Raw genomic sequence first — 15,324 nt, 5'->3', positions numbered from 1 at the left:
GTGCTTGAGCAATTGTAATCAGATATTGATTTTAGTGAACTCTCCTCGGAAGTTAAAGGGGGACAGGACTACTTTCGGATTGTGGAAGAAACCTGTTTAATTGCTTTGTGTATTTCTCTTCCCTCTCTCTCTCTACTTTATCCACTGCATTGTTCTAGACTCTGAACTCTAGACTTAGTTTCAAAAAGAAGAAAAAGAAAACACAATTCAACCCCCCCCCCCTTCTTGTGTTTTTTTCACATTCATAATTTAGTTGCGACTAAATTAAGAGCTTTGTATTTGTTTTGATGTTTTCCTTGTTAATAAATAACTTTATGAAATGTCTTGACATTGTCGGAATTTTAAAATTGGTTTTCTATTGATTTTGAGAAAACATGTTGGAAGTACTTGCTGTTTAAATTTTCAGAGGACCAAGAACGTCATGAAAATGTAAACAAGAGTTTAATACATTGTTAGAATGGGAATATGATCCCATTATATTTCTCCAAAATTTTGGAAATGAGATTTTTGTCGGAAAGTTATTTTGATTTCAAAGCTATTATTTTGAATGGAAAACTTGTTAAGGAAGTCTGTTATGTGAGGTCTAGGATTGACTCACATATATTGTTTTGTTTCTACTATGGGTGATTGGGTATGATTTTCATAATGTTTGTTAAACATGAATATGTTTTTCTGACTTGTGTTATGTGAAATGTCAAGATTTTGTGTTTTCCTAATCTTGAGCATTTTTGTGAGTTTGGAGATTCGGGTAGAATCAATTATGTTTTCGCCTGCAAATGAAATATTATTGGACCGTTGGAGTCATTAATATTCATTCATGGAATTTACTTGTCATTAAGATGACATTTTGGGAATTTAGCAATATTAGACGGTTAGTTGGGTAAATTTCGGAAAAACAAAAATATATTAGAGAATGAATAATGGTTTTTGAGTGAAGAGGAAATTCTAAGATGTTTGGGATCGGTTAGAAGTTCATCGGACTTAGGATAGAAATTTATCAGTTATGTGAAATCTCAGAATAGAGGCACTTACAATGTTCAAATTTTCAAAGTTTGAACCGCCGAGTTATGAAAATATATTGTCCATGAATTGGTGTTAGATTGACAGTGCCAGAGGCTCTGCTATACGATGTAAACACAAAGAAGACTCTGTCGAAAATTTGTTAGAAATCATTTTGACTTAGGTTTTGGGTGGTTTCTGAAATTATGTTTCAAAACGAATAAGTATTTTGAAAATATTTCAAAAGTGCCTCTATTCTGAGATTTTTCTTGAGAACAAAATATTTTGTATAGTTAAGTATTTGAAAGAAAAGTTTTGATGGGAAAGAGTTCTCTAGACTTACTTATGGCAAGTTTACGGTCATGAAGTGTTTTGAAAGATTTTGAGACGAATGTCGTGTTGGAAAATATTTTAGGGTAAACAGTGCTTTTAGCCCCTGTAATATAGGGCACTTTTGGGTTTAGCCCCTGTAAATTTTTTTTTTTAGATTCCACCCTCGTAAAATTTTTTTGTTTTGGTTTTGGCCCCTGACCCCCTTTAGTCAACAGAATCTTTGACGTGGCGCTGACGTGGCTTTCTTTTTTTATTTTTCATTTTTTTTTGAATGCCACGTGTGTAAATACCTGTCCACGTCATTTTTAAATAAAAAAATTAAAATTTTAAATTTTTTTTATTTTATTTTTTTTGTAATTAACTCTTTTTAAAAACATTTTTTTATTTAAAAACGTAAAATCAAAAAACAGAATATGAAGGGATTTTTGGTTTTAACCCCTATCATATCAAATTTCTGAAACAATTGAAAGAGAAAATCTGATTTGAGAAGAAGGTAAACCCTACGTTACTGAGAAGAGTGAAATCCGTACAAACCAAACCCAGAAAATCTAATCGATTCACAGGAAGGACGAAGATCAAGATGAAGTTGAAGAAGAAAAATGTTGCGAAGGAGAAAAATGCTGTGAAGGAGGAAAAGGGTGCGAAGGAGAAAAACGACGGAAGGAAGAAGATGGAAGTGTCTCAGAAGGATGCGAACATGATGAACGAAGGAACATCGAAGAAGAAGAACGACGGAACCTCGAAGAAGAACAAAGAAGTTCACGTGCTTCGTGATGTAAGTGATTTTGTTTCCATTTCTGTATGAATGAGTTTAAACTTTATGAATATACATGTTTAATGTTGTTGTGGTTCCATTGACATCAGAAAACGAACCATGTGTAAGGGAAAACTGAATTTGTTGCTTGTCTTGTGTATGCTGTTATTGTTTGTCTTGTGATGCATGCTGGGTATGTGTGTGGGGTCCATTTGTGGGGTCCATTTGTGACACGTGTCTGATTATTATTGGTTTAATTTTTTGTCCAACAGAATAAAACATTGTTCAACTGCATTTTTCACCATGGTGGGGAGTTTTTTAGGGAAGAAACCATGTTCTATAGAGGTGGGGTGGAAACAATTGTCTCTGATATAGAACCTGAGTGTATGAAACCAGCAGTTATTAAGGAACTGGTTAGCACTTGGGATTATGACAAAAACCACTTCAGGATTTGGGGTAAGATATGCAATGAATTTGTTGAAGTTAAGGAGGACCATATTGCAGATGAGATTAGTATTGCTGCTGTTGGTGATGCAGAAGATGCTCATATATATGTGGAGCATAATGTCAGTGACATTAGTGTGAAAGTGTTAGAGCCCAAGTGTGTTATGTTGGGTGGATCTAGTGAGGAAGATGATGACAATTCCTGTGTGTATAGTAGTGATGATGGTGGTGCTAAAGGTGTGAAGTTTGATGACAGTGAGGATGAGAGGGGTGCTCCAATTAATGATGGCTTTCAGGTTGATGAAGTTGATGCACCAGAGAATGGAAGCAACAGAGTTAATCTTGGTGGGAAGTCTGTGAGGATAAAGAAGTGTGCTTCAAAGTCAGCTATGAAGAAAAACTCCCCTAAAAAGTCACCTATGCATAAACTTAAACTGAAGTCACATGCACATGAAGATTCTGATGAGGATGATGGAGAAGAGTATGCAAGTGAGGAACTAGATAGTTCAGACCCAGATGCATCTGACAGTGAAAAAGGCATCAAATATGAAAAGTTTAGAAAAGAGCAGTTGAGTAAACACTTTCAGTTTAAGTTAGGGATGGAATTCAAGTCAATAAAAGAGTTTAAAGATGCTGTAAGAGAGTGGAACGTGCTGAATGGGCATGAAATTACCTTTTTGAAAAATGAACCTCATAGGGCAAGGGCAGTTTGTAAGGGTAAATGTGGGTATTTGGCCTTTTGTAGTCAAGTGGGTACCAGCCACACGTTTCAAATAAAGACTCTGAAGCCAAAACACAAATGTGCAAGGGATGTGAAAAACAGATCTGCTAATTCAAGGTGGGTGGCTAACTTTGCAGTGGTCAAAAAATTGCAAACTACTGAGAAAGTGACAATAGAAGACATCATGAATGACATGAGGACAAACCATTCAGTGGGTATTACCATGGGCAGGGCTTGGAAGGCAAAGCAGATAGCACAAAAAATTGTTGAAGGTGATGCTGATAGACAATATGCTATGATTAGGAGATATGCTGCAGAACTTATAAGGGTCTGTCATAGAAATAGTGTGAAGATCAGTGTGGATAGACCAACTCCATCAATTCAACCCAGGTTTGCTTCCTTTTATTTTTGCTTTGATGGATGCAAAAAAGGGTTTGTCAATGGATGTAGACCATTTGTTGGGGTAGATGGTTGTCATCTGAAGACAAAGTATGGGGGTCAACTTCTGATAGCTGTTGGTAGGGACCCAAATGACCAATATTTTCCATTGGCCTTTGGGATTGTTGAAACTGAGTGTAGGGCAAGCTGGAAATGGTTTATGGAACTATTAATGGATGACATTGGGAAGGACAAAAGATATGTTTTCATATCAGATCAACAGAAGGTAACTAATATCTTATGTTCATGATATAATTGCATGTTTTTATTTAATATTATGTTCATGATTTTACTTGATAATTTTTCAGGGATTAATGAGTGTTTTTGAGGAGATGTTTGAAACCATTGAGCACAGAATTTGCTTAAGACACCTTTATGCAAACTTCAAAAAGAAATTTGGGGGAGGTACTCTGATAAGGGATCTAATGATGGGAGCTGCCAAAGCCACATACTATCAAGGATGGAAGGTCAAGATGGATGAGATTAAAAAGGTGGATCATGGTGCCTGGGAATGGTTGATGGGTCATCCAACAAAAACCTGGTGTAAGCATGCATTTAGTTACTACTCTAAGTGTGATGTACTTATGAATAATTTGTCAGAGTCATTTAATGCTACCATCTTAGTTGCTAGGGATAAGCCTTTTTTGACAATGTGTGAGTGGATTAGGAACTATTTAATGAATAGAATGTCTACTGCTAGAGTTAAACTTGATAAATGGCAACATAACATTATGCCTATGCCTAGGAAGAGACTGGATAAGGAGATTTTTATGAGTGGACACTGGACACCAATCTGGTCTATAGATGAGGTATGGCAGGTGCACCATAGTTATAATGGCCAACAGTTTATTGTCAACATTGACCAAAGAACTTGTGCATGTGGTTTTTGGGAGTTGGTTGGGATTCCCTGCAGGCATGCAGTTGCTGCTTTGGGTTACAGGCAAAGGAACCCTGAACATTATGTTCATGATTGTTATTCAAGAAGGTCATATGAACTATGTTATGGTAATGCTGTCAGTGCAATTAATGGCATGGATATGTGGCCAGAAGTTGAAGAAGAAGAAATTCTCCCACCTAACTATAAAAGAGGCCCAGGAAGACCTAAGAAACTTAGGATCAGGGAGTTTGATGAACTTGGTGGTAGGTTTAGAAGACCTGGAGTTGCTTACAGATGCACAAAATGTGACAAAATGGGTCACAATAGGAGGAGCTGCAAAAGTGGAGTTCAGAACCCAGAAGCTACAAAAAGGAAGGTAAATGTGTGATTGATTTATTTGCATATCTATTTTTTGTTATGCTATCAATGCACTTTCTAATGTTATGATCTGAGTCATTGTTGTTTCAGAGAAATCCAACAAAGAAAGACAACCCTGGCACATCAGGAAGCATTCCTGAACCTGAGGTCACTAACCAAACTGCTGCTGCAAGTGAGCCTACAAACACTCATGCTGGAGCTTCAAACATTACTCAATCAGTACCTGCTAAAAAGAGGGTAAGACTTAACTAATATGGTTTTTGTTTTAGTTCCTGTCATAGCCTACTATAACTAACCATAATTTTGGTTTGCAGAGGAAAATTACAAAACTCAGAGACAAAATTGAAGCTCAACCAGTCAACATAAGCTCAACCAGTCAACAAGTAAATGAGCCTGAATATCTCAACACATATCAATCAAGCCAGCCTCAACCTGTCAACACAGATGAAGCAAGTGAGCCTCAAGCAAGTCAATCTAGTATCCCCCAACCTGACAATGTTGTTGCTGATATGTTTGATGACCTACCAGACTCTGTCTTTCCATCTTTACCTGACAATGTACATGAGATCAACAGTGAGAAACATGCTGATCCTGAACCTGAGATCAACAATGAAAAACATGCTGACAAGTGTGGACCAAAGCTGAATGGGCCTAGGATGTTTAATGGCCCTAGGATGCTAAATGGGCCTAGAATGTTTAATGGGCCTAGGATGTTTAATGGTCCTAGGATGCTGAATGTCCCCAGGCCTAGTAATGGTCCAAGGATGTTGAATGTCCCCAGGCCTAGTAATGGACCAAGGATGCTGAATGTGCCAAAGGTTAAGAAGAGATCCAGTGACAGGCTAAGGAAACTTAAGACAAAAAACATCAAGGGTCCAGGTGCTTCTGCTGATGAGCCTTATGAAATACAAGATGAAACTGAACCTGCTGTCATGCCTACACAAGAATCTGCTGTGGCAATATGAAAGAACTTAGTGCATTTTAAGTTATCTATTTTTATTTGTGTAATGACTGTTAGCACTTTATGTGCAGTCTTTTGGTGTAATGTCTTTTGAAACCTCAAGCACTTTATGTGACATCTTTTGCTGTGAAGTCTGTTGAACCTACCACTTTACGTGCAATCTTTTGGTGTAATTTATGTTGAAACCTACTACTTTATGTCTAATATTTTGGTGTAATATACTGTTCAGACATAGCACTTTATGTGCATAATTGTGATGGAATGTCATATTCAAACATACCACATTATGTGCATTTTTGTCTAATAACTCTATGTTCAGACATAGCACTTTATGTTCTTTTCATTCTTTTTTTTCATTAAATTGCAAGTGAATTAGAAAGATAAGCAAATTTATATACAAAACCAAACTTCATTAATAGAGATAACCATCCCAATTGTCATTAACATCTTAACTTAGATAGAAAACCAATACACAAGGGATACACACTAAGATTAACCAAACTACAATTACATCAAATTAAACACAACTAAAAAAAACATCCAGGACAACACAAGTGCAATCACCAGTCCTGCATTTTTCTTCCTTTCAAGCTGCAGCTTCTTCTTTGTTTTCATATGCTTCTCTGAGGTCGTCTCCTTCCCATACTCCTTGCCTAGTTGCTTTCCAAATTCAATACCAATTTCCTTTCCAATTTCCTTGCCAAATTCCCTTAGGTTTTCAGACAACAGTTCACACTTCTTGCACAAAACTTCAGCATTTGAAGATAGAATTTCTATGTTGCTCGAGCCACCTTCAACCTCCGAGTTCTTCTCTGCAATTCTTTCAAGCAATCTTCTTACTCTAGGTGTGTCAAGTTCATCGTCCCATATATACAACTTGCAGTGGTTTTCATTCTACACAAAACCAATTCAGTCTTTTTACATTAAAAGGAATATTTTGCTAATTATACAACAACCAAATTGAAATCACTTACCTCCCAATAATTTCTGCATCTCCAAAATTTCCTCTTTGGATTTTCCACTGTGTTTGACACCCACAGTTTCATGAAATCATTGCACCAACATTTGGGTGAGTTTCTTCCATTAGAGACCCAACTGGAAGATGCTTTGCTTCCTCCCATCACAAACCCTAGATTAGTGACTGACTCTTCAACCAATTCGAACTCTGCACAAGAATTCGATTTTCAGGACAAAGAAGAGGAAAATCCAAAGAAGAGGAAGAGAATGGAACGGACGAACGGAAGCGAAGGAGAGAAGACAAGAAGAGGATGAGAATTCGATCTGGTTTTTTGTATTTAAGGATTTTTGATTTTACGTTTTTAAATAAAAAAATGTTTTTAAAAAGAGTTAATTACAAAAAAAATAAAATAAAAAAATTTAAAATTTTAATTTTTTTTATTTAAAAATGACGTGGACAGGTATTTACACACGTGGCATTCAAAAAAAAAATGAAAAATAAAAAAAGAAAGCCACGTCAGCGCCACGTCAAAGATTCTGTTGACTAAAGGGGGTCAGGGGCCAAAACCAAAACAAAAAAATTTTACGAGGGTGGAATCTAAAAAAAAAATTTTACAGGGGCTAAACCCAAAAGTGCCCTATATTACAGGGGCTAAAAGCACTGTTTACCCAATATTTTATTTAAGTTTTTGAAAATATCGATGTTGATCGTATTTTTGAGTGCTGCTAAGATCTCACCTAGAATGGATAGAAAGCTTTAGAGCCGATATTTACCTAAGTTATTGTATCTGTTAGAATACTTAGCTCGAGGGTTTAGAGATGTTCCTATTGTAGATGCTTACGAGTGTATAGCAATACGTTGTAAGGAATGTTTTGCTCAGGTAAGGGCACTCTCTCGAAATACCATAGTTACTTAAATGCCTGAATGATTTATGTGCTATTGTGTGTATTGTGAATATGATATGTTGAATGAATGTGTTTGCCCAGTGTCGGATTTGTTTACCATCAATGTGATTATGATGTGTTGATGTGCGTTGCTTTCATATGATTTGTGAATAAATATATGAAATGTTGTTTAATATGAATTAAAAGAAAATATTTGAACTGTCAGTTGAGGCATGTTATTATTAATGCATATGTTGAATGATATGTAATAGTTGCTTTTGCACATATTGAGTGGACAATATATGCTCACGCATTTCATGGTACGTGTTAATCAATTGAGACACACATATTTTATAGTATGCGTTAGTTAGTTGCGACGCTCGGGGTGTGGACTGTAGTGAAGGAACCCACCTTAAATCTATGAGATTTATTGAGTCTTGGTTGCTCGGTAATTGTGGGGGGTTTACCTGAGATGTGTTAGAATGAAGACCACATGATTGCTCGACCATTGTGGACGGTTTACCTCAGATGTGTCAGTATGAGAATCACAATTTTCTTAGTAGGTTTTGCCTACGACCCTCTGCAAAGTGGACTATTCCGGAATCATTTGCATGTGATAGGCTAGTGGAGGTTGTATCACACATGTAGAGTCTGCATTTGCTAGGCTAATTGTGCATCATTATATTTTGTGTGGGGAATGATTATGTTGATGCCATTTGCCATATTTGTATCCTTTGCATGTTGTATTTTTGTAATTATGTTGTTTTTAGATCGTGACCCTTTACATTAATTCGTGGATCAAGCTTTGCCCCACATTCAAATAGGGAGTGTGCTTTGTGGGAATAACAAATGCTATGGAGGTGTAGCAGTTTGGAAGTCAGGCTTGATGTCATTGGTGGGTTCTTCTACCATGTCATCCCTGTTCAGAGTTAAGGATCAGCTTAAATGATTTCTTGTAAAGTCTTATGTGTATTTTCTCTAATTTTGTTTTAACGTCATTGTAAATGATACTACTAGGAGAAATGAATACTCTTACACTATTTTATGCTTTAAGAAGTGTATGATTTGAAGTTGAAAACTCATTGCCTAGAATTAGCTTATAAAATATAGCATTTGATTTAGATCTTAATATGGGAAATGCTTTCTGTCATACCCCAATTTTTGACCTAAGATACCGCTGACACGCGTCGTTTGACACTGATCGATCTCTGATTTTTCCAGTAAAAATTCGGCAAAGAGGTATTTTAAAATACCTCATTTTTGGTTCCGTGTCGGGCCCTCTTCTCTCTTTATCTTAATTTTTTATTTTAATTACATCTTTTATTTAAGTATTTAATTAACTTTAATTTTGTTTATAAAAATCTTTATTTTTTTTTGTTTAATTAAACTTTAAAATACCTTATCCTTTTTTATTATTTATTTCAGTCTTTATCTTCATTTTAGTTTTATTTTTGTCCATATCCAAAAAGTCAGTCCAAATCCAAAAAATGCAAGCTGTGAACAGTGTCACACGCCCTATCTGTCCCAAGTTCAGAAACAAACAAGTCTCATCCGGAACCAAACCAGTCCAGATGCATTTCCTTTCTCCCCAAGCCAAGGCATACGGTTTCTATTTTCTTGCCAAACCCTGATACTATAAAATACAGAACCTGCACAGTCAAAGGGACGGCCAAAAATTCATCAGAATACACGAAGACAGCCGCAATCATAATTTCAATAACCTGCAAACAAAAACCAGTTCGCAATCACACGTTCCACTGTCAAACCATCAGTACCATTCAACACCACAAATTCTCAATATCACATAAACTGCACAATCCAGACATCCCAAAACAAACAAGTTCAAAACCGTAACATATCAAATCACGAACACAGCCCCAAAATCAATGCAAACAAGCTCAGACCACACCAACTCAGCAGAGACACACGCGTCTCAGAATCAAAACAACATCACCAGCAACATACACTGCCACTACAGGCCAAACCGAACGAGACCGAACCGGAATCAAAGGAGGATAAATTTGGACCGGTCACGACGCTAACCGCCACAAACAACATTCAAAGCTAAGCACTCTGATCCTGGAACCGATCAAAACCGTGACCCACACATCAAGATCAAAGCCGACTCCAGTTTCATCAAGGAGTTAATTTTCTCTTTCCTTTTTCTTTTAACCGATCTAGATCTAGGAGCTTAAGGTGTTTGTTTAGGGATCTTAAGGTCGAAAACGGACATAGGAGAGGAAAACAACTAGAAAATGCAAAAAAATAAAAAAATAAAAAGAAGTGGTTTTGGGTGTTTACAGCGGCGGCGCCGCCGTCTACGACGGCTAACCGCTGTGTCGGAGCCATTTCGGCCACCCCTTTTTCCGTTGGAGTAGAAATAAGAGGGAGGAGAGAGTGATGAGAGAAGAAAGAGAAATTTTTGTTGAAATGAAAGATATAGGGTCTTACACCCTATAAATATTCACTCAAACCGAACCAGTCTAACCGACCCGCCCATGAACCCAAACTGGTCCTGCTAGCTATTGGCACATTTCACCTTCTGCTTGCTTCTTGCACACACACACATGCTCTTCGCACCCCCCTTCCTTTTATTAAATTCTTTATTCATGCATTTTTTTCGTTTCCGTCTGCATTTTCTTTTCTTTTCTCCTTGCATTTTTTTATCTTCTTCATTTAGTTTAGGTTAGCATTCAGCATTTTATTTACATATTTATTTATTTTTATGTCATTTATTTTACAGTAAGGTTTTGGAATGTATTTAGGCTTTAATGTAATTTTTTTTTGTTTATCATGCAGACCTTGGAATGTAAATTAGGTTTAAATGTAAATTATTTATTTCCATCATTTACTTTCTCCCAGACCATAGCATGTATAATAGGTTTTTATGTAATAGCTTTAGGTGCATGTGTGCGTGTGTGTGTGTGTGTGTATGCCTTTCTTTTTATGTTTCTAGATTAGGTTAATGGTTTTTGTGGTGATCCAACGTCGCCACAAAATACATACGCTTTTATCTTTTCTCGCTCCGTTAGTGTTAATTTTAGTATAGCTATTATTCAAAACCACAAAAAACATGCAAATATAACAAAACACAAAAATATTTTCTTAAATAAACCTTCATCCTAAATCAAGTGATCCTCTTTTTTTTTCTTTTCTTAATCAAATATCAATCAATTTAACTTTATTTTGAGTCCATTTTCATTAATATTAAAAAACACAAACAAATACTCATTTGCCACTTTGGCTCTTTTTCATTTTTAAACCTTTTTTAAAAACCTAATAAAAAAACACTCAACCAATCAAATGTTAATTTCTACCCCGAACTACGAGGTTTTGATCCCTCACGGGTACGTAGGCAAAGGACACTCGTCCTTCCAAATCAATAAAATGTAGATAATTAGGTCTTTGTTTTTATTTAATCATTTAAAATTCCTTTTTTCAAAACAAGCAAGTTATAGCACATTATTTAGATAAAATCAAGAGGTTCCCGTAGGATACTACGGACATAAAGGGTGCTAATACCTTCCCTTTATGTAACCAATCCCCAAACCCTAAATCTTTTCAATATGGGGTAGTTTGAACTTTTTCCTCTTTTTCTTAAAAAAATTAAATGTTCAGTCATGAAATAATTAGTGAGTCAAACGCTAATCAAATAGCCTTGATCTCTGAAAAATGACGCGACACTTTTGAACCGATTTACTTACTCTAATTGTAAATTAAAGACGATCATGAATCCTTTAGTGCAAGGTTTTGAGTTATTTCAAAAAGAAACTCGGGTTTTGAAATTTGGGTTGTTACATTGTGGTATCAGAGCATGGTAGTAGATTTAATTCAAGGGTTGTGTGTCAAGTCTCCTAAGCTGATCACGAGTCAGGTTTAGTGGGCATAAGTGTTTGGTCTCCTTATGTGCTATGTGTTTTGCTATGGGTCAAGCATGATATGCTTATTTTGTCTATTGTTTCTTGATGTGGAGCAATGTATCGTAGAACCTTAGTAGAAGGACTAGATATAACTTAGAGCATTAGTCGATTATGGTCGACGAGTGTTTCTGATTCCCTTTCGATGCAATGGTCCAGAGAGGACAAGTTTGCAGTAAGTTTTAACTGAGAAGAGTTTAGACTTGTACCGAGGTTTGGGAGCTAACTTGATTGTCAGTCACTCAAGGTTGTTATGTTGGGACCAGTGAGCGCTCGATTGATAAAAAGCCTCATGGAAAGAGAAAAGTTCGAGAAACTTTGAAGAAGGGATTGTATTTATTCTTTGATGAATTTCAAGATGAAACCGATCGGAGTTGGTAATTGGTGAGGTGATGTGACCACAATGGTGGTGCATTAAGAAGAGTTGACAGTCATGACGTATGTGAAGTCTTGGATACGAGCATATGTTCTTATTATGGAGCTAAGGGGGAGCTGCACGTTGAAGTGAGCGGACTTCATAGTATGAATTAAACGATTAAAAGATAATAGTTTCCTTGAAGGGTGAGACTACGTGTTCGAACTAGTTTTGGTTCGGGTTTTAGGCATATCCACAATGGATCCCATAATGAGGAAGGTTCGAAACCAAGTGTTTTGCATATGGGTGTTGACCTCTGTATGATCTAAGAGAATAGGAAGTATGGATGCCGTTTGAAAATGAGCTTTGAGGCGTTGTGCAGTTGCGCGAGTGGAACTTGTTGAATATTGTTATATAAACTTTAGATGTTGATCCTGGATCTATGAGCTATCTTATGTTGTTGGATAATGATTGGAAGTATTAATTAAGAAAATAGTTAAAATTTATTGTAGTGCCAAGTCTGTAAACTGTTAAGACTGTTGAGCACCGAGAGAGTCTGAACATTCAGAACAGTTGAGTGGAGTTATGGTTTAATTGATACCTCTGTGGTGGCTGGATCTTAAGTTAGAGATTTTATCGGCTAGATATGGGGTGGTCAACCAAGAGATACCTTGAACTTAAATTGTAGTGATTCATCTTGGACTATGTGGAAGTGAATTGAATGTGAAGAGAACTTGAATAGGATTTATTCCACGACTAAGTGTGAACAATGTGTTTCACTTATCAGATTGTTTCGTGGTTGGGTGAGTTGTTCTTGAACAAGTAAAATGTTGAGATTTTGGTTAGGAGTTACAATTGATTGTGAGATAAGTGAAGTTTGTGGTTTCAGTAGTACTTTAGTTTAAAGTTGTGAAGTCAAGTTTTGGAATTAAGTATGCTTTGAGAGCAACCAATAGTTTATTGGAAGGTGACGAAGTTCAAGATCAGATGAATAATATCTTGAGATGTAATTGGAGAAAATGTGTACCAGAAATTTCGAAATCTAAGGAAACTAAATTTGTATGAAGGCCATAAGAGTAAGATGGGATCTCATAGATGAGTGAAAAAGTGTATTTGCGACGGTAACCAGAAGTTATACAATGGAGATGGATTATTTTGGAATAGAAAGGCTCCACGATTTTTGGATACGTCTTGACGACTCAAGTGAAATCGGAAAATTGTAAGATTATATTACTACGACAATAATTGTTTGAGATAGGAGAAGTTGGGATCGTGTTCATTTAGGAATAGCATCAGAAAAACTGCGAATTGAATGAGGTCATAAATTTGAGTAGGAAGTCAAAAAGTATGAAGTCGAGAAATCGGCAAAGACGGTAATGCCTGCAAAATATCCACTTAAAAGGTTGGTGTTCTTCATTGACGGGGAAATGAAAAAGCAATCTAAGAATGGAGGTCTTGTAGGAATTTAAAGAAATCTTAAAGGACTAAGGTGACAGACTTCGCCAAGGTTTGGGATGGGTTTTGAGTATTAAAAGAAATATATAAATTGTGAGATTAAAGATTTAGGAAGGAATTGTTGCACGCATGAGTTGGAAGTTACTACTGTGGTATTGAACTAAGGATTGATGGTCATTGTTTCATGGTCATCAACAATTTATATTTATCGTGTGTGGGCGACCAAAAGGAGTACGTGCTATTGAATTGAAAAACTTAAGTCTGGTAAGGAATGATTGTAGGAAATCCATGAGGATATTGAAGTTGTACTTATAAGTTTTAGAAAGGTAGGACGAATGAGTTCTAAGTAGAGTTAATTGGATTTCGTCTTGATAAAATGGTTAGTGAAGTATAACAAGGGATGATATCTGCACGTTAAGAAATCAATGATTTGAGATGTTGGCAGCATTGTGTTGGAGTAAGCCCTAATAGCTAATCTATGTTGATTGGGTTTGGCTTTGTATCATGATATTGATATAAGTATATATTGTGAATATATAATAATAAGGCATTTCTTTATTGATTTTGTTTTGTTTCAAAATAATAAAGTCCCTAGAATAGTTAGTCCGTTTGATGGAACATTAAGTATAACTTAATTGTGAGACCCCGTTAAACATAAGGAAACTATTCTTAAAGTATCCGTACTCAAACTTTATTGAGAAGTGGGATATCATTAAAGCATAGAGACTATTATGTGGGTAGACTGATGATCACATCTCACAGATCATGGATAAAAGAGTTATCAAGTCTTCACATAGATATAAATATTAGGAGTAATATTTATATTGGATTGACCCGCCGTTAGAATACTACATAGTAAGTTATGAAATTGTCATAAGATATTCTCACAATGATAATAGTGTATATCGCTTTTAGACCTGAAACCACTATGATCCCTAGATGTGGACTCAAGTGCTTTGTTGCCATTCTAACGTTGTCTGTAAAAGGATAACCACAACGTTGGTTGATGGGTACTTGATGAATCATGATGAGGGACATGAGTGTCCTAGATGGTATTTGTCCCTCCTCATAAACAGGAGATATATCTTTAGGCCTCTTGATGAAATATGATTGTAAAATTGCATGGCCATGCCAAACTAAGTCAATATAAGATATTGGACTTATTCGTTATTCAGTATATTTCGGAATCAAGGAATATAAACATTGATCTATACAAGGGTGACAATATATATGCCTTGGGATCAATAAAGATATCGAGACAAAGAAATAATTGTACACATGAATATTATCATGGAAAAGTTTCGTCAGATCACTTGACATTCTTGTCACTTGGGTAGCAATGATGTGTTGCTAGATACCGCTCATTGTTTATAATATTAAATATTAGATTTAATATTATTGCCAACGTGACTAGAACCTATAGGGTCACACACAAAGAACAGTCAAAAGAGAAATATATAAGTATGACTTATATAAGGGGTGCGTTTAGTAAATAACGCTAATTAGTTAGCAAAATTACTAAACTCGTTGTTGAGCTTACTGAAGCCCAATAGTGACTTCTGACTTGCAGAGCACACTAGAAGTTATATAAATAGAACTCTAGTGCTGAAGTTTACAGGTTTTTGGAGCAACCCTTTTTCTATGCACTTCTGATTCCTTGGCTAGCATCGAGTTTTGGAGGAGCACTGTTCGTGTGGACTAACTAGAGGCATTGCTGCTTTGCTTTGCTCGTGATCAGAAACAATTCTACTACAAAGGTTCTGCTCTTCAAGAGGTAAACACATGAATCCTTAAATTGTTTAAGTATGTGTTTGATTTGTGATTAATGATTTAATCAAGATCCGTTTCAA

The 15,324-nt window shown here is 36.0% G+C and overlaps 3 protein-coding genes across 3 annotated transcripts; 2 read left to right on the top strand and 1 right to left on the bottom strand.

Annotated features, from left to right (window-relative positions):
* Positions 1-1,691: 1,691 nt before the first annotated feature.
* Positions 1,692-5,196, top strand: LOC146921719 (uncharacterized). Its single transcript, XM_085711368.1, has 3 exons — positions 1,692-3,915; positions 3,998-4,942; positions 5,035-5,196. The coding sequence occupies exons 1-3, from the start codon at positions 2,419-2,421 to the stop codon at positions 5,194-5,196; spliced, it is 2,604 nt and encodes an 867-aa protein (XP_085567494.1). The 5' UTR covers positions 1,692-2,418.
* On the top strand, positions 4,915-6,091 carry LOC146921718 (uncharacterized). The gene is made up of 2 exons (XM_085715030.1): positions 4,915-5,181; positions 5,259-6,091. Exon 2 carries the CDS (start codon positions 5,454-5,456, stop codon positions 5,907-5,909), a length of 456 nt encoding a protein of 151 aa, XP_085571156.1. The 5' UTR covers positions 4,915-5,181; positions 5,259-5,453; the 3' UTR covers positions 5,910-6,091.
* Positions 6,092-6,407: 316 nt separating this feature from the next.
* Positions 6,408-7,363, bottom strand: LOC146921717 (uncharacterized). The gene is made up of 2 exons (XM_085710790.1): positions 6,880-7,363; positions 6,408-6,799 (listed from the first exon to the last, which is right to left on the bottom strand). The coding sequence occupies exons 1-2, from the start codon at positions 7,024-7,026 to the stop codon at positions 6,413-6,415; spliced, it is 534 nt and encodes a 177-aa protein (XP_085566916.1). The 5' UTR covers positions 7,027-7,363; the 3' UTR covers positions 6,408-6,412.
* Between the last annotated feature and the right edge of the window lie 7,961 nt (positions 7,364-15,324).

This window comes from Medicago sativa, chromosome 5, assembly GCF_051527215.1.
Source record: "Medicago sativa cultivar Bolivia chromosome 5, Bolivia_mono, whole genome shotgun sequence".
Taxonomy (NCBI): domain Eukaryota; kingdom Viridiplantae; phylum Streptophyta; class Magnoliopsida; order Fabales; family Fabaceae; genus Medicago; species Medicago sativa.
This window is presented reverse-complemented; position numbering and strand designations above follow the sequence as displayed.

Coding starts and splice junctions, on each gene's coding strand:
- LOC146921719 (XM_085711368.1), top strand. CDS start 2,419: ATGTTCTATAGAGGTGGGGTGGAAACAATTGTCTCTGATATAGAACCT. Junction 3,916..3,997: donor TCATATCAGATCAACAGAAG/GTAACTAATATC, acceptor ATAATTTTTCAG/GGATTAATGAGTGTTTTTGA. Junction 4,943..5,034: donor CAGAAGCTACAAAAAGGAAG/GTAAATGTGTGA, acceptor TTGTTGTTTCAG/AGAAATCCAACAAAGAAAGA.
- LOC146921718 (XM_085715030.1), top strand. CDS start 5,454: ATGTTTGATGACCTACCAGACTCTGTCTTTCCATCTTTACCTGACAAT.
- LOC146921717 (XM_085710790.1), bottom strand. CDS start 7,026: ATGGGAGGAAGCAAAGCATCTTCCAGTTGGGTCTCTAATGGAAGAAAC. Junction 6,800..6,879: donor GATGCAGAAATTATTGGGAG/GTAAGTGATTTC, acceptor GGTTTTGTGTAG/AATGAAAACCACTGCAAGTT.